This window comes from Crocodylus siamensis, chromosome 2, assembly GCF_052110815.1.
Source record: "Crocodylus siamensis isolate JL-2025a chromosome 2, ASM5211081v1, whole genome shotgun sequence".
NCBI lineage: Eukaryota > Metazoa > Chordata > Crocodylia > Crocodylidae > Crocodylus > Crocodylus siamensis.
Window position 1 is genome coordinate 50,284,961 of NC_143396.1, and position 18,330 is coordinate 50,303,290.

At 42.2% G+C, this 18,330-nt stretch overlaps 1 protein-coding gene across 4 annotated transcripts in view; it reads right to left on the reverse strand.

Moving 5' to 3' along the window:
- Positions 1–17,095, reverse strand: part of ATP8A1 (ATPase phospholipid transporting 8A1) — a 187,224-nt gene extending 170,129 nt beyond the window's left edge. For all 4 annotated transcript variants that reach the window (XM_090035855.1, XM_090035852.1, XM_090035854.1 and 1 more), the window contains exon 1: positions 16,889–17,095. In XM_090035855.1, the coding sequence (XP_089891981.1) occupies positions 16,889–16,937 (49 nt within the window). In that variant the 5' untranslated portion in view covers positions 16,938–17,095. The remainder of the gene's footprint in view (positions 1–16,888) is intronic.
- Between the last annotated feature and the right edge of the window lie 1,235 nt (positions 17,096–18,330).

Here is an 18,330-nt window from a genome sequence, read left to right on the forward strand (position 1 = left end):
AGGGAGATTTAACAGCAACCTTCAAGTACCTGAACGGCATTTCTTAAGAGGATGGAGCTAGACTATTCCCAGTGGTGTCAGATGACAGAATAAGGAGCAACCGTCTCAAACTGCAGCAAGGGAAGTTTAGGTTGGGTATTAGGAAGAACTCTCTTGCTACAACAGTAGTTAAGCACTGGAACAGGTTACCTAGAGTTGTTTGGGAATCTTTAACCTTGTAAGTTTTTAAGACCCAGCTAGACAAGCAGAGGGTTGGATTAGATGACCGCCTGAGGTCTCTTCCAACCCTAATTTTTTATGATTTGTGCATCTCATTTGATGAGCTTTATGGGAAATGACGTAACTAGCTCTGTGAAGCCTACTGTTAGTGAAACTACAAGAGATTCAGAAATGCTCCCTAAACCACCACATTACAGTTGTAAAGGTGGCCTTTTGCAAGGGATCCATTATGCTTCAGCTGCCAGGAAAAGTGGGAGAGACCTCGTAATTCAGGCACGTGGAAGTCCCTACCCTAATTGTTCTTCTCAGAAGTTATGAGGATGAATTTAGCAACATAGTGGTCTTCACTGGGTGAAAAAAAACCCAACTTGGGTGCTTTGCAGATGTTATTTTAATGGTACAATGTTGGGATCTGGAATCAGTTCACCATCACACATCTAAGCTTTGGCACATTGAAAGTTGTACACTGTACAGCCCTGTTTCCAGACACATGAGTATCGGGTAGGGGTAGTGGACTCTTCTCTTCTTCTGTCCCCTTCTGTTACTGCGGCACAGTAAACTGAAAGCTGCAAGCTTGACACCTCCCATATATAGGGCTGGACAGGCATATGGCATTGACTGATATCCTACATCTGGCAGGTTTAAACCAGGCAGTTCCCTGCCTATAACTCATAGACCCAAGTACAGTTCAGTCTGGGCATGCTACATATTCAGTTTAAGATGTCATACCAACCAGCAAAAAGTGTTCTACATTAAACATGGAATATCTTTGTAGCTGGTTATCATTTTGTGGTGCCACAATTTCACTAAATGTGTGGTATGTATGGTATGCCTGAGGATGAATAGCTTTTGGGATCAGACATACAATTCCTCAGATCTCAACTGCACCTAATGCCAACTGATGTTTGCCAGAAGCTTAACGAGAGATGTGGATTTTCTGGACAATTTTGAATTGGCAAATTTTCCAGAAGATTTTCCAATGCCTTAAATAGAGCATGATATGGTTTTTCATGTTCATTCGACTTATATTTAGTAAACAAAACTAAAGAAGTACAAGTATTTGAACTGAAATATTTGATTAGGAAAAAGATTAAAAACAGTACACTTAATGTGGCTTAAATGTTATAGTCAAACAAACTGATCACCTCTTGGCAAAACTGGCCAATTGTGGCCTTGGGTCCACCACGATCCGCTCGCTGGGAAACTGGCCCCGTGGTCAGACCCAGGGGGTGGTGGTTGATGGAAGTCAATCGTTGCGATGCCCTGTGACCAGTGGGGTCCCCCAAGGCTCTGTCCTTGGACCCATATCATTCAACATCTTCATTAATGATGTGATGCTGCAGCTAGTAAAGCGACCAAAACACTTGCTTGCATCCATAGATACTTCTCAAGCAAATCCCGGGATGTCATTCTCCCCCTGTACTCGGCCTTGGTGAAGCTGCAGCTGGAGTACTGTGTCCAGTTTTGGGCTCCACAATTCAAAAAAAGATGTGGAGAAGCTTGAGAGAGTCCAGAGAAGAGCCACGTGCATGATCAGAGGTCAGGAAAACAGACCTTACAAAGACAGGCTGAGAGCCATGGGGCTCTTTAACCTGGAAAAACGCAGGCTCAGGGGTGATGTGATGGCCACCTATAAGTTTATCAGGGGTGACCACCAGTCCCTGGGGGAACGTATGTTCACCAGAGTGCCCCAAGGGATGACAAGGTTGAACAGTTATAAATTTCTGCAAGACTGTTTCAGGTTGGACATATGGAAGAATTTCTTTACTGTTTGAGCCCCCAAGGTCTGGAACACCTACTTGAACACCTTCACGAGCAAACTGGATGCTTATGTTGCTGGGATCCTATAACCCCAGCTGACTTCCTGCCCTTTGGGCAGGGGACTGAACTTGGATGATCTTCTGAGGTCCCTTCCAGCCCTAATGCCTATGAAATCTATGAGATTCAAAGCTTTCTGTGGAAAGAAATTATTTTTATTGGAATACTTGTAAAAACAAAGACAATACCAATAGCATGTACTTCCTTTACACTGTTTATTTAAATTTAAGAAAAAAAATGAAGGTACAGAAAACTATCGACACACTAATTTCAGCACACCCAAAGAACGGTGCATATGCTGTGGTTATCCACTCATCTACTTCAACACAGTTTAACTCTCTTCCACTCAGGTCATTGGGAATCTCCAGGTTTCACTGTCACTATCTATAAAATCACTTGCAATACTTATTACTTCCATTTCAGAATCACATTGAGGCAAATTGATTCAGAACTACCTGAACAACATTCTCTTTTGCTAAAGGATGGTTTTACCAATGAGTCTACTGGCAAGGGCAATCACGCTGCATCTTCTTCACCAATTGTGCTTCTGACTGATTCTCCAGAAGCAAATGATTTTGAGAAATAGAAACAAGCTTAGTGGTGTGTTCATTTGTTAGTCTATTCCTCTTTTTTGTCTTGATTGAGCTGAAAGCCTTCCAGTTCCATTCACAAGAAGCTGCTATTGGCAGAATGCTTAGGATCCTGAGAGCAATCCTGAACAAGAGTCAGGTATTACAGTGTCCCTTCCATCATGTGAGAGGAGACATTTTCTCTGCTGTCCCCCAAATGATGTCTTTGCTCCAAAAGTTTTTCTTTTGCACAGTACTTGGCAATGTCTGTCATCACAGCTATTTCGATGCTGAGGCCATTCTTAGCTACTTCCGTAACTATATTGAGAGTAATTTCATCAGTGATTTGGACGAGGGGGTAAAAAGCACTCTGTTCAAATTTGCTGATGACACTAAGATGTGGGGGGACGTGGGCACACTGGAAGGATGCAACAGGCTACAATCAGACCTAGACAGGTTACAAGGGTGGGCGGACGAGAATAGGATGGGTTTCAACACAGACAAGTGCAAGGTCATGCACCTCGGGAGGAACAACCGGCACCATACCTACAGGTTAGGGAACTCCCCTCTTGTCAGCACGGAGGCGGAAAGGGATCTGGGGGTCATCACTGACTCCAAGATGAACATGGGCCGACAGTGTGGAGAGACAGTTAGGAAGGCAAACCATACCTTGTCATGCATCCACAGATGCATCTCGAGCAGGTCCAAAGAGGTGATCCTCCCCCTCTATGCAGCACTGGTCAGGCCGCAGCTGGAGTACTGCGTCCAGTTCTGGGCGCCACACTTCAAGAGAGATGTCGACAGCATGGAGAGGGTCCAGAGGAGGGCCACTCGTATGATCAGGGGACAACAGGGCAGGCCCTATGAGGAGAGGCTACGGGACCTGAACCTGTTCAGCCTCCAAAAGAGAAGGTTGAGGGGGGATCTTGTGGCCTGTTATAAACTAGTCAGGGGGATCAGCAGGGATTGGGGGAGTCACTGTTCCCCCAAGCACTGCCAGGAGTGACCAGGAATAATGGTCACAAGCTGGCAGAGGGTAGGTTTAGGTTAGATATCAGGAGGTGCTACTTCACAGTCAGGGCAGCTAGGGTCTGGAACCAACTTCCAAGAGAAGTGGTGCAGGCTCCTACCCTGGGGGTGTTTAAGAGGAGGTTGAATGCACATCTTGCTGGGGTCATTTGACCCCAGTATTCTTTCCTGTTGGACTAGATGATCTGTTCAGGTCCCTTCCGACCCTAGAAACTATGAAACTATAATAGTAATTATTCAGTAATAGCAGTAATAAATTCATATTCTGATGAATGTTGTTCTCTGTGTTGAGGATCCAAAAGGTTTGCTGCCAGATGAACTGGATGAGAGCAAAACTCAGATCTCTTAGTAAACATTTGTTTTACTCCTACTTTTTTGGATAGAGGTGAAGCAGGCAAAAGATCAATTAGATCTTCATTCAGTTGTCTGAATGTCTGGAATATTTGTAAGGCTTGGTGCATCTCCTTCAAGTTTCTTGATAGCCACTGAAACTAGTAGCAGCAAAGCGAATGTTCCTTGAACTCGAACCCAGAACACATAGTTGTTGAGAATCTGCTTCCAAGTGTTCATGGGGATAGTCTGGGATACCATGTCACCTATTGAACCACACTGCAAACAGATCTTTATGCACACCAAACTACGTAAACACCTTTACTGCCAGGAGAAACTAGATGGGGCTCGGCTACGAAGTACACTTTCCTTCCCCTGCTTCTCTGTCTGCAATTACTTTGCACTTTGCTAATATTGTCTTCATTGTAGTCGCACTTACTATGTCCTTTGCCAGAAGATTCAACCCATGAGCAAGACAGCCAAATACTATTAAATGGAGGAGACTTTGCCTTTAATATTTGCCATAGTGTTTTCATGTACTCGCATGATCAGTTACAAGGGCTTGTACCCTGGAGGGACCTGCACTTGCAATCTCTTCACTCAATTTGGCTATGTGTACAACAAGAAGATTTGGTAGCTTTGGTTGCTTTCAGGAATATTGGTTCAGGTGTTGCTAACAATGTTCAATAAAGGATTTCCTTGTATATTAGTCCATCCATCTAACATCAGAGTCTGTGATTCTGCTTGACCAGTCCTGTGAATAACCATTGTTTGAACTCTATTATACCCTCTAAGAGAGAATGTGATAAGTGACAATGTGACGGTAACTTATATGATAGGTGAATTAGTTTGTAATGTTCCTTTCAGTATTGATTTTCAGTTCTGGAAAGAGGTATACCACTTGCAAATATGACTCGAACTAATGTCTCATCTGTTTTTTTGGGGGTTTTTTTTTTTTTTTTTGATCTTCTGACATTTTGTCCACAAATCTTGATAAAAAACGTGACCATCTTGAACAGCTACTCATGGTGGATCATATATCTGGTGACAGTGAGCTTGAAAGCAAGGATCTCGTTTCTTCTTCCCCCAGACCTGGCAGCTCACCATTTTCAGTTTCCATTTTTTTTTTTGCATATCTGCTATTTCACTTGAGCGACCAAGTTCCTGCAACAAAAGGGGGGAAAGATATTTACCTTAACCTATTCTAGTCTGGCCCTATCCATGAGAAGAAAGAGAAGCAGAAGCAGCAGGAAGCTTGCTTCCCCCATCCCTGCCAGAAAGAACACTCTGCTGCTCAACTTGCTGCTCAGTTGTCCTGGGACTACACAGCCAAAGGGAAGTATAATTGGCTGATGGCAGAGGCCAGAGGACTAAGTTCACTCTACTGGGTTGAAATAGTTAACTATTTTTCTAATATATATATATATATATATATATATTAGTTAAGCCTAAACCACTGTGTGCGCTTAGTGCAAACAGAAAAGCAGGAAACAGGAATTATAAATAAATAAAATAAATAATAGCCCAGAATTGCATTAACAACTTTTAAAAGTATAATGTTTTAATACAATATAGATGCTAGTCAATACTGTGTTGTTTAACATATTAATTTGTTTACTTACATAAGATTCCTGAAGTAGACTTTTCTCAGATGATGTTGTTCCACCTTGTATTATCTTTCTGTATATGGCTTGTACTCTTTCAGGCCAGTTTCTACATGTTATTAAGTGTTTCTTCATTCTTGTTCTGTTGTTAGCATACTCCTACCTGCATTATTTACATCTACCAACTTTCTTCCTTCCTTCAGGGGCTTGAACTTCACTGTAATAATGCCCCACACTAGTTTTTCTGATTAGGCATTATATTATACTGCCTCCAGTTTTGGGTTCCACAATTCAAAAAGGATGTGGAGAAGCTTGAGAGAGTCCAGAGAAGAGCCATGCGCATGATCAGAGGTCAGGAAAACAGACCTTATGACAACAGGCTGAGAGCCATGGGGCTCTTTAACCTAGATAAGCACAGGCTCAGGGGTGATCTGAATGGCCACCTATAAGTTTATCAGGGGTGACCACCAGGATCTGGGGGAACGTTTGTTCACCAGAGCGCCACAAGGGATGACGAGGTCGAATGGTCATAAACTACCACAAGACCGTTTCAGGCTGGACATAAGGAAGAATTTCTTTACTGTCTGAGTCCCCAAGGTCTGGAACAGCCTGCCAACAGAGCTGGTTCAAGCACCTACATTGAACACCTTCAAGAGCAAATTGGATGCTTATCTTGCTGGGATCCTATGACCCCAGCTCTCTTCCTGCCCTTTGGGCAGGGGGCTGGACTCGACGATCTTCCAAGGTCCCTTCCAGTCCTAATGTCTATGAAATCTATGAAATTAAAACTACTTCAAAGCAAAAACATGAAAAAATTAGCAGATCTTATGCAAACACTTCCAACTTGCCCAACTCAAGAAAAGAAATGAGACACTGCTCTGTGTTTGCTGAACTGAAAGCGAAACAAAAATTAATCAGTTTCAGTTTTAGTTTTGCTTTCACTTGCAGTCTGAGATGAAATAAGGATTTTAGCTTTAGTTTTCATTTGACCTGCAGCCAATTAGGTGAATTCATAACTTGATTTTTGGTTTGGATTATTATGCGAGTATTTACCCTCCTGTTTACAAATCAATAAAACATATATGTACTCTCTCTCACACTTACTAGGGATAATCACCTGAAAAACATCATTTACAACTTTGCAACTGCCAAGCTTGCCTAATATTCTATTGGCATCCATTCACTGTCACAGAAAAATAAAGCAGTGTAAAATATTCCAGAAATTTTTCTGCCCCATATCTCTGAGCCTAACACACTTTTGCACATCACGAGACATCATTTATCATAAACAATCCAAATAAGGCTTGTCCAGCTTAAGTGGTTGGGGGCAGCATACCCTATGGGTTTCCCAGGCTATGACAGGAGTTTCCCCAGCACCGTGGGCTGCACCATACCACACTGTGCCCCGAGGTGGGGAAGGAAGTGGAAGCTGGAGAAGGGGCGGGGGGAGCCTGAAGTCCCTGGTTGCAGTCGGAGTGATGAGGAGAACGGCAGCTCACTGGGCACCTGGGGCCATGAAAAATTAAACCTTTGTAGGCCATATGTGGCTCATAGGCCAGAAGTTGAACAGCCCTCATCTAGATCATTCTTCTGACACCTACCTATTGATTGCTAGGGACAATCTTGGTTTGCACTAGTCATCTGTAAACTAGAAAATGTAACCTTCCTACATCTGCGGTTCCTGTTAAAGATTCCTCACATTACATTTACTGTTCATGAAAGCATTAACACACCTGTTTTGAGGCCTAGCAGTAAGCCTAGGTAGTGTGGAATTTCACTCCATATGCAATGCAGATCCATTGTCATTCACTCTTCCCATTAAGATTAATTCAGCCTGCTAACCTGTCCTTCTTTTCTCCATCTCTTTCAAGCAGGAGTAACCAGACAAAGGGCTTCCAGCTACAAAGTCTGGGCAAGTGGCTAACTTTGACAGCATTTTCTCAGGGTTCCTTAAGAACCTGTGACTGTTCTCATGGACTTGGCTTGCAATCTTTTTAACAACACACATACCACTGGTGGGCTCCCTAAAGAATGGAAAGAGGTAAAGTCATCACAATCAGAACATCTGATAAGCTTGATGAGGATTTGAAAAGCTACAGGCCAATTTCTCTTCTATCCATGGCTTATAAAGAGGTTAATCCTTGCCCATCTGGAAACCACCCTGGAAGCCATCATACCCAAAAGACCAAGGTAGCTTTTGGACAAAAAGAAACTGCTATGATCAGGTATTAGCACTGACCCGTCATATTGAGGCCAGATTTCAGCACAAATTAAAAACAATTGCAGCATTTAGAGACCTTTCTTTTGCATATGACACTGTTTGGAGAAAAGGATTTTTGCTAAAGTTGGCGGTCATCAAGTGCAGACCAACCTTCTCATTAATAAGCATCTTCCTATCAAACCATAGATTCTGGGTACAACTCAAGGATCTGAGCTGCTGGAGAGTGCTAAAGGACCCCTCCCTCAGGTGTCTGTTCTTTCTCTGGTTCTTTTCAACCTATACACCAGTGACATCCTGCCAACAGCAACACATAAATTTACCTATGCTGATGAGATTTTATTAGCCACATAAGGCGATTCTTTTAAGGCAACAGAAAAAGCCGTCAAAAATGATCTGCACATCCTAAAGGACTATTTCTGAACTTCGCACTTGAAATCTGATGCAGTCAAGATGGCAGTTTCCTTGTTCCACCTTAACTCTCAGGCCAATAAAATGCTAAACGTACAGTTTTGTGGCACTAGAAACACCCCAAAAAATCTACAGTACCTTAGAGTCACTCTAGGTTGAACTCTCAGTTGCCTCCAGTGCCTCAAAATTACTGGCAAAAAGACAGTGATGTGGGTTAACATTACAGAGAAGCTCCACATCCTGGGGAAATAATGCTCCTATCCTCCACAGATTGACCCAGGCAATGGTACTCTCTACAGCTGAATACTGCGCTCAGCCTAGTGCTAAAGCCTTCACAGCAATCACACTGACATACAGGTGAACATTGCCATGCGAGTAGTAAGCAGCCCTCTAAAATCCATGCTGCTTCTGTGGTTGCCGGTGTTATCAAATATCACTCCCTCCACAGTAAGAAAGGATTTGGCCATACTTCAAAATACAAAAACATCATGGCTGACCCTGAACTCCTGTTGTATGAAAATACTGGCCACCCACCAATATGTTGACTTAAGCCAAAGAAACTTTTCTGGTTACACGTGCTCTAACTTTTATCAAACAGCAGATGCTAAGAGCCACTGATACAAAATCTGGTCTGCAGCAACAGCATGCAAAAATGTGGTCATCAAACTGACCATCAAGCTTCTAAGTTTCCGCCTGCAATGTAAATAACGGACCATGCTGAACTGCATTTGTACAGGACACGGAAGGTGTGCCTATTTATTGAACAAACTGGGCACCAAGGACTTGCCGAACCACGTAAGTGGTGAGGTGCACTCAATAAGCCACAATGCAAACTCCTGCCCTGAACTTGCATACCATCGAGTGATTAAAGCAATCCACTTAGTCAACCTGCATGTCATCAACTGGTTATCAAATCTCAACATACAACTTTAATTAACCTACACCTTTTCTACCATTGGTAGCCCTAGCCATACAGAAGAAAATTAAGAGGGAGAGAGTATAAATACCTTGTCCGCTACTTTCACTCTACTGATCATATTAATAAATTCAAGTCAGCCCTAGACAATATACCTGCATTGAATTAATCCATTACAAAATGATGACCAATAACCAAATCAAGTTTGTACATTACTTATTTATCAAAGAAGGAAAGATGATATATTTGAATTGTTAAATAATTACTAAAAACAATTATTTTAAAGAAATCTTTTAAATTGTGCTTTTCTTGCACTTTCATTTTCTTGTGGAATAGAATATGCACCTTGTTATTGAAAGGCAAAATGAAGGATTTTTTTTCCAGTTATGGCTGCATAGAACAGGCACAGAACCTGACCTTCACTTGACTCACCTGCCCTTTCCTGCTCAACTAAAGCTAGAACCTAGCTGCTGCTGAAAACTGGTCTCCATGTTTCTGAAAAGAGCTAGTCACAGGGTTGTGAAATAGGAGACAGACAAGGACCAGCTAACCTCCCCCCCACAAAAAAACCAACCAAACAAAAAAACCCACCCCACTATTGCCTTAAGACAGATTAGTTTGACCAATGAACTATCAGGACCATTAAAAAGGGAGAGATGGTCTTTAGCACCCTGAGATGAAGAACAAACAATGAGCCATTACATCAATTCACTTCCTCAGCTGCCTGAACAGTAATGTCACAACTGCTACAATGTGGAACTAGAATCAAACCAGGATGATTCTATCCTGGGCAGAAAACAAGTTTGCTGCTTAATAAAGCAGCGTTGGTGGGCTGATTTTGGGGAGATGCATGTTATATGCAAGAAAATACAGTATAAACCTTGAGCAAGGAACATGTAAGAAGCATAGATGGGACTATTTTTAAAAATCTAAGATGTGATAGTTTATATATTTAATATTTTTCATAGCCTAAATTGTGTGTTTATAGTTGAGTATTTGTCTACTTATCCTCAGATGCCGATTTCTCATTTAAGTATCTGTACTTAGAAAGTATAAATGTGTTGACAAATTCTTCTCTTCTTTTCTATTTTTAGTTAAAAGAGCACCACAGGGTACTCAGAAGCTGCACAAAACATTCCCTAGTTTAGTTTCCATTAGTTACTGCTTATTAATCCATGTTTCCAAACAGTGGGAATCCTACAGCACTGGCAGACATTAATCTAATGGCGTGATGGGTTCTGATCCCAAAAAACATGCATCCTGCATGGCAGAATGCAACAATTTTTGAAATCAGAAATAAAATGCATCGGATACCAGTTATACAACTGCCAGTGCTGGGAACGTGGCATAAGAAACCAGTCTCCAATGCCATACTCCCCATGGTGTCCTTTCAATTTGTTTTTCAATGGTTCCCATGGAGCACAGGATTGTGCAGAACTCACCACCACACATTCTACTGAAGTACCATACAAACAAATGTGGAACGTCTTTGGTGTTGGTTTGCCATTTTACAGTGCAATAAACTGTCTGAACATGTGACATACTGTGGATCACATCGTAAATGTAACAACTGCCAGGAGTCCTGATGAACTCTCACACCATGGAGTCTGTAATATAACCAGCTTTCCTCAACCTGTACTTGGGCCTAAACTTTGTAATGTATTAATGAAACAAGCATCCCACTACAACAAGCAAATCCAAGGTTCCTAAATCTATATTAAAAACATGCATTAGCCTATGCACTATATTGTAACAGTATTTTAACTGCATATATAGTTTAAAGTGTCACAGTCAAGTTGTTTTATGTTTTTAGACAGAGGAACCTCTAGACTTCCTGGTAACTGTACTCAGCAGCACAGGAGGCCCCTTGCAGACCTATGTTCTTCTCACAATTTTTTATTGTGCGATCAAAATTTCAAAGGTTATTTTTAAATACAAACCTATGTCTGCCACTAGAGGGACATGAGTTTACTGAATGGGAGACTTTCACATTGTATATACACTAGGATTTTGATTGGAACTCATCCTCTGGTCTTCAGGTTTGCTTTTTTTTTTTTTTATTAGTCAGTTTTAGAAACAAATTAAGTAACATGTCTAAAAGCAGGATATATTCATTCCTCCACATGTCTTTAAAATTCAGGCTTCTTTCTAAGCCTGTTCATTCGCTGGACTTTCCCATGAAAACCACCTGGTCAGTCACTCACCTTAGTGTATCAACCTCTCCCTAAAGTAGTCCGAAATCCAATGTCTGTTTTCTTGTTTTTCACACACTACCAGCATTATAAATAAAGATGGTGATAAATATTTTTATTTATATCCTAGCCTTCCATGCATGATGTAGAACCTCATCAAAAATTAAATTATATGAAAAGCTTAGCAAGCTTTAAACCAATTGCTTTAAAAGTTTCTTTAAAACTTCACACATTTTTCCTTTGGCTTTACAGGGAATCTATCTAGCAGTCTTAACTCAAAATTAGCTCTCCTAATCAAGTTCATCAAGGCACTTAATTTTTATAACCCTAATATAACCTTACTGTAATCTTGTTTTTTCTGGTTTCATCAAAAAACCATTCACTGACTAACAAAATGCATATTTTTATTTGAGAATGGGGGAAAATGACAATAAAGTAATCCTCAACTACAAGTAAATTCCCACAATAAAATAATCCCCAACTAAATGTTTTAGAAACAAGAAGATTTGAAATTGCACACTTAATAGGCTAAAGAAAATGGTTTGCGCTCTCTTCTTTAGTGGTCAGCTGAAAGGCTCAATGGGACTAGAATGATTTTAAAGTTTTTCTGACCTTATTTTTAAACCACAAAAGACACCCTAACAGCCAGTTAAACATAACAGCCAGTTACATGACCAACAGTAAAACAGTTACTCTGGAGAGAAATGACTGGTAAAAAAACTAAAATGAAAAAAAAAAAAAATAATACCACAAAAGCAGATGAACCATTACTCTTGCCACAAAAAGAAAGACTATTGTGAAACCTTTGGGTTACAAGAGCTAAACAGTTGTTCACCTAAAACTTAGGAAACCCACATCCTATCAGAAAAGCAGTGTGCTAGAGCCTCAATGAATAAAAAGTTGCATTCCTTGTATCTGCCCTTTATAAAATAAGAAAACTTTCTGAAGCCCAGGGTAGCAGTGATGCTAAACTCTCAGCACCAACAAGAATTGAACACTGCAAGTTTTACAGAGTATGAGCTCCAACACAGCAATAGTACTACAAGTAGTCAGGGGAAAAGGAGATGGAAAGGGAAGTAACATTTGGCAAGAACTCTCATTTTTAATGCTCTAGATTAGCAAAAACATTGGCGTAGATCACTTGAAACAACTCACAAAATTTTCCTCTCTGCATATACAAAATCATTAAAAAGTTGAACTAGTGGGTCAGTTCCTTTTTCTGGGGGAAAATACAAAACACCCACCGCCATAAAGTACAACCATGCTCAAAATTTTAAAAAAAAATATATATATATTATTTGGTGGTTAATGTCAAAGGGCATTTCTATTCTGAACACAGTATGCAAAAACTGTACCTATTTTGAAACTGATTATATCTGTATCTTCATTTCACTACTTTCTATTCCTGTTACTGCTACATAGCCAAAGTTATCAGACAGTGAACCAATTGTGCTCTAGATAGTCAATCAACAAAATGTTAACCAAGGTGTAAAGTTTGTTTATAAAGACGAAACATAAAACAAAAAGAATATTATGCTACTTAAAGGCAAGTTTACAGAGCTGGAAGTTAGAAAAGAATAAGAATTTTTTTTACTTATTAACAGAGTAGAGAACCTGGAAATTGCTGACAAATGCCAGATTCTCATTTTACCATTGACTTAGCAACAACTAATTAAATTACATCCTGAATTTGGTTATCTGTTGTAAATTAAACAATTTAGATAGAAAATATATTGGAGAAAGAGATACAGATTAAGAGGAGACAAAATGAGTAACCTGTCATCTGTATAGTGAGTCCCTGCTAAAAAAAAATCAAAGTGCCAACAACATTCCAACAACATTCAAAGATTCCATGATAAGTTTAGAAAAAGATGCCCACTTGAGTGTTCCTTTGAAAAAAGGGCAGAGATTAAAACAAAATTAACACGAAGAAAAATCTACAAACAAAATCAATCCAACTTTTTTCCCCTAACAACTAAACCAAGAACTGGAAGATCTGTGAAGGTCCACAATTTAATACTGAACATGTTATCAAGCTGAACTCAGAAGCCCTGTCAGTTTCAGGAGAAAATAACAGAAAGATCTGTTCAATTATGGAGCTGTCCAAATAATGTAGTTATAATACTTGTATTTAAAAATCAGTTTTACCAGCTTGCTTTAGAAACCAATTAGCTTTCATCTCTCAAAAACCTTGCCATTTTAAATAAAGCCCGATTAATGGTTCAGTTTACTATTTATTATGATTTCATTTTTGTTACCTTTAAAATTCTTATGATGATTCCAATGATTTTCAGACTATGACTTTCCAAATACAAACAATCAAATAAAAAAACCCAAACCTTTAAAAGTAACTGAAACAGCTTATAGTCTTACGTTAGTCTTCTAGTTTCCCTCTTTATTTCTCAAGGGAAACAGGACTACTATGATTTAGAATGTCCTATACCCCAAATCCCCCTTATAGCTTCCTATGTTAATAGTGGGATTGCTTTTCCCTTTTCAAGCACTGCTCCTTCCCACTGCCTAATTCAGCCTTGGTCTTCTGCCTTTCTTTGTCTGCTTTTTATTTCAGCTCTAGGAAAGCCAAGTTAAACAAGTGAGTTCTACATTTCATTATGTGGATGACAAATGAAATCCTAGTCTCATTCAAGTCATATACGTTATTCCATTAACTTCAAATAAACCAATATTTTACCTACTGACCAAAGGTGTTAACAAGACATTGGTGATGCACAGGGCACCAAAGCATGGCTACTGACTAGACATCTCACTCTTCTCTTTGGAGCATAAGAAGTTGGAAGTCCTTTCTTCCACACTAATAAGCTTCATTCTGAGGTCAGCACTGCCTAGTTCTCATAGGAATATGATTAAGAGAGCACTATGAAATTAAAGAGACTCCACTCTCATAGACAGAACTGAGAGTTCCATGGACAGACTTGGAGGTTAAAACTAAAACCCTTAATTTGACTCAGTTTATAAAAATATATAATACTAGCACTTTGAAAATTTTATTGGCATAATCTACTCTGTGTTGTTGGCATTGCTGCCTAGGCAACATCTGCAGCATTCTTAATGGTCTGAGGCCCAAACCCTATTCTTCCTACTTGACATCTTAAGATGTAGTAGCCAAAACTGTGCGTCTTGCCATAGGAGAGCAATTTATTCCAACTTACAGAGGTGTACAACTCTCCCTTTCTCTCTCAGGGTACTAATGGACAACTTTGTGTGTTACATAATCCAGCTCACTCACAGGGGACACATCTACCTGAACCTTCTACAGCGTCAGAATCCAGACTGCTCAGATGTGAAGCCTAACTAACCTGAACACTGATTTCAGCATAAAGCAGAGAAGATGAAGGAAAAGAACCCATCCACTTTTTGCCCAATAAGTGGGGTGTTAAGGCACTTGTATAGACAACTTAAGTGCCCACAGCAGACATGTGCCATTTTGCATTCTAAACAAGTCTGCACCACGTTCTAATTAGAACACTTCAGTCTGGCCTCATTATTGATCATATAAAGCCCCAACAGGTTTAAAAATGGTAGCTGGAGCACTTTTTATCTGAACCTCATTCAACAAGGTTTAGATAAAGCAACTCGCCAGCATTTTTAACCCTGTGGGAGCTTAACGCATGTGACAGCGAGGTATTTCAATTGAAGAAGCTCTCTGGAAACTGCTCTAATTAAAACACACCCTCCCCCATGAGCATGTGTATAGGCACCTGTAGGCTTTACATCTTGTTAAGTCTGGGGACTAGGCAAGATTAACGACATCATTCATCTCTTCTGTTGAAATCAGCACACTGGCCAACAAGTAAAAGAGTCAAGGGACCTGAAATAAAGCAAGCAGGAAGAAGCATGACTTTGTGGACTAATGAAATAGGCACTTCCCTTGGTAGGAGGGAGCCCTAGGTTCTGGTCCCTGATCCAATGCTACTTATTGTTTGTTTTGTTTTTTTACATGAAACAGTTATTACAAAATACCCATGTCCCAAGCAATCCCACTCTGAAAACTGTCCTCTTAGACCAACTGATAATATTCAAAATGGTTCTCCACACTGTAAAATGCACCCTTTCCACCAAAAAGCTCTTCGAATCCAGAATATCCAGATCCCCCCATTTTCCTTCCAAAGAGAACCATCCTTCTTTGAAGATTTATACTTCACTATATACCTAAAGAATTGTACTTTTCTTTCCAGAAGGTAAAAATCTAGAAATACCTTATATCAAAACAGTTAATAGCCACTCCTGGCATTAAGAATCTAGTCAGTTTCTCTTTCACTTGTGAACAAAGGGGTAGCAATAGTTCTGAATGTAAGCCTTTTGTAAAATGTACGGCATGTAGAGGGCTGCATGAAATTTGGGATAACGATGAATGAAAACAATTTTCAAAAACCCAGAACTTAAAAAAAAAAAGGCCTCGTGCCAAAAGTAAACACTGAAGAAAGCCTATTAAAGTTGCATTCAACCATATTTACAAGATGTTGCTTATATACAGTAAAAAGTATACGACTCTCACAGTTTATTTTTAAAAGGAATTTGATGAAGGGAGATTTTTGTCTAGTGCTCTCTGAGCCAAGACAGCAAAAAGATCATTCCCCTATTTCTTCAGTTTATCTGAACTCAGCCTCCGATTAAAAATGACACCTTTGAAAATATATATTTGGAGATAATGAATTTAAGTACCAGTAAGTTATACAAGGTCAAACTGCCGCATTATCATAAGAGTAGCCCAACGTGAAAGTCACAACTCCATTTACTCGGAGTGGGAGGACATGCTTTGTCAGGACACATCTCATTTTCTACTCTCTCCAGGCATATGGGCAAATAGGATATCAGGCAGCCAAGGTTCCCACCGACCAGCTTCCCAGCTGGAGAAGTGCAGCCGCAGACACTCCTAGGAGAGCAGCCCCTTTTTCCAGTCTGCCCCCATCCAAAGCAGCAGCAAGCTTTGCTCAGACAAGCAAGGGGGGAAAATAACCAAAAAACCAAAACAAGCAAACAAAAAACAAAGAGCAAAGCCTCAACTTCTCTGCATGGCCCAGCAGACTGTGGCACCAGTCACAGCCTTACTGCAGTCCTAAATTGCATTCAAAAAAATAAACCACCACACACAGGGAATGGTAACAGTGAGAAGTTACAGCTCCCACCGCCACCACGGCTGCCTCATTGCCTCTACACAGGAACAGGAGACCCCTGATGACACATGATTCTCTGAGGACAGGCAATCACGGCTGTGCAGCACAGTCCATACAAAAAGAGAAGCAGGTATCACCTTAACGCTTCTTTACATGACGCAGGCGAACGCTTTCCGCAGCCGCCAGCCGATGCCACCGAGCTCCGCCCGGCTTTGCCCGGGGGCCGCGCTGCTGCCGGCGGGGCTGCAAGACGCAGCTCCCGGTGCAGCAGCGCGGGCTGCTCCTCCTGTTGCTCACCCCTGCAGCGGCGGGCGGGCGCGGACCCCACAAGCCGTCGCCCACCAGTGCATGGGGGGGGAGGGGCGGGTCCGCGGGCGGCGCCGAGCCCTCTACAGCCGCGGGGCTTCTGCGCCGGCAGGGGCCGGGGTCCCCCCGCGCCGCACTCACCCTCAGCCCGCGAGCGGATCTCGGACACGGTCTGCTGCACCGCGGGCATCGCCGCGGCGTCCGGGCCGACACTCAGCTGCCTCCACTCCGCACCTGCCGCCGCACCTCCCGCTCCCTCTGCCGCTGGCGGCCCCGCGCGACAGCACTGGGGGGTGGAGGGAGAGGCGGGGTGACCCGACCTGCCGGGGAGGGGAAGCGCTGGTTGGTCTCGACCACCCGCGCGCGCCGCAGCACAAAACTGCCCGCCCGGAACTTACCAACTGCCCCTACCCCCTCCCGCTGGCCCCGCCCCCTCCCCTAAGTGCGCGTAGTCCGAGCCCCTGCGGGCACCTGACTCTGCTTCCTCACGCGGACCGTTTTATCCTCCCCCCCGCGTTGAGGAAAAATGGAAGCGGCCGAGATGTGGGCTCTGCTCTGCCCTAACGAGGGGGGTGGGAGCAGCGTGTGGGTGCCACACGCACTGGAGGTGGGTCTCCCTGTCCACCACGGGGGCCTGCACCCTCCCGACCGCGGCTGGAGCCCGCAGAAGGATTTCAGAAATAAATGCAGGCGGTTCTGTTTCGTTTTTGTTTCCAGTCGAAACCCCCTTCGAGCCCGTGCGCAGCCCCAGTTGCCCAGCCGCCCCCGCGCTCACATGAGCGCTGTGGTGACGCTGCGCTTTGCCGCGCCTGGCGGAGACCCGCAAACCGGCCCCGGGGGCGGGGAGCGGGGCCTGGCCGGGGATGTTGAGCCGATGCCCTGTCTGGCCTGGTGGGTCTTCCTGTGCTGACTACCTGGAAGAAAATGGACACAGACGTTAACACTTAACCCTGCTAACACAAGCACACCATTATTAAATAAAAAATTTAAAAAAACTTACGGTTGCTTGGGACAGTAGGTGTTTTCTAATCCAAAATGTCCAGTAAAAGCCTTATCTTAATAACTGGCTATGAACTGACTGCCCAGAGGAGTTTTCCATGTATTGACTGCTGTGAAATCCAATGAAATACGAACTTCCATTTCTACCCAAGAGAACTTTTACAATCTTTTCTCCAATGCCTGATGAAGGGTGTTTGTGCCTGAAAGCTTGCAATTAAAGAATTTTTTTTTGCCTTGTCTTTGTAACAGCACCTTGCCTGAAGAAGTGAAGAAACCTCTTTTGCTTACAAAACAGAGCACCTGTGCTTGTGGCAGGGAAAAATAATCCTGTTTTTCATACCTGTCACCTGTTGCGGGGGAGGGTGTTAGGTTTCCTGGTAAATCTGCTTTCAACCCTGACATAATAAGAGTTCAGATTATAGATTTGTTTGGGATGGTTTGGATAGGGATATTCCTGCCTCAGGTAGGGGATCTCTTCCAGCCCCACTTCTTTGGAAAAAACAAACTAAAATACTCCCCCCTCCACCCCCCCCCCAAAAAATCCAGACAACCCCTCAAGGTCTTTTTATTAAGTAAGATGTTGT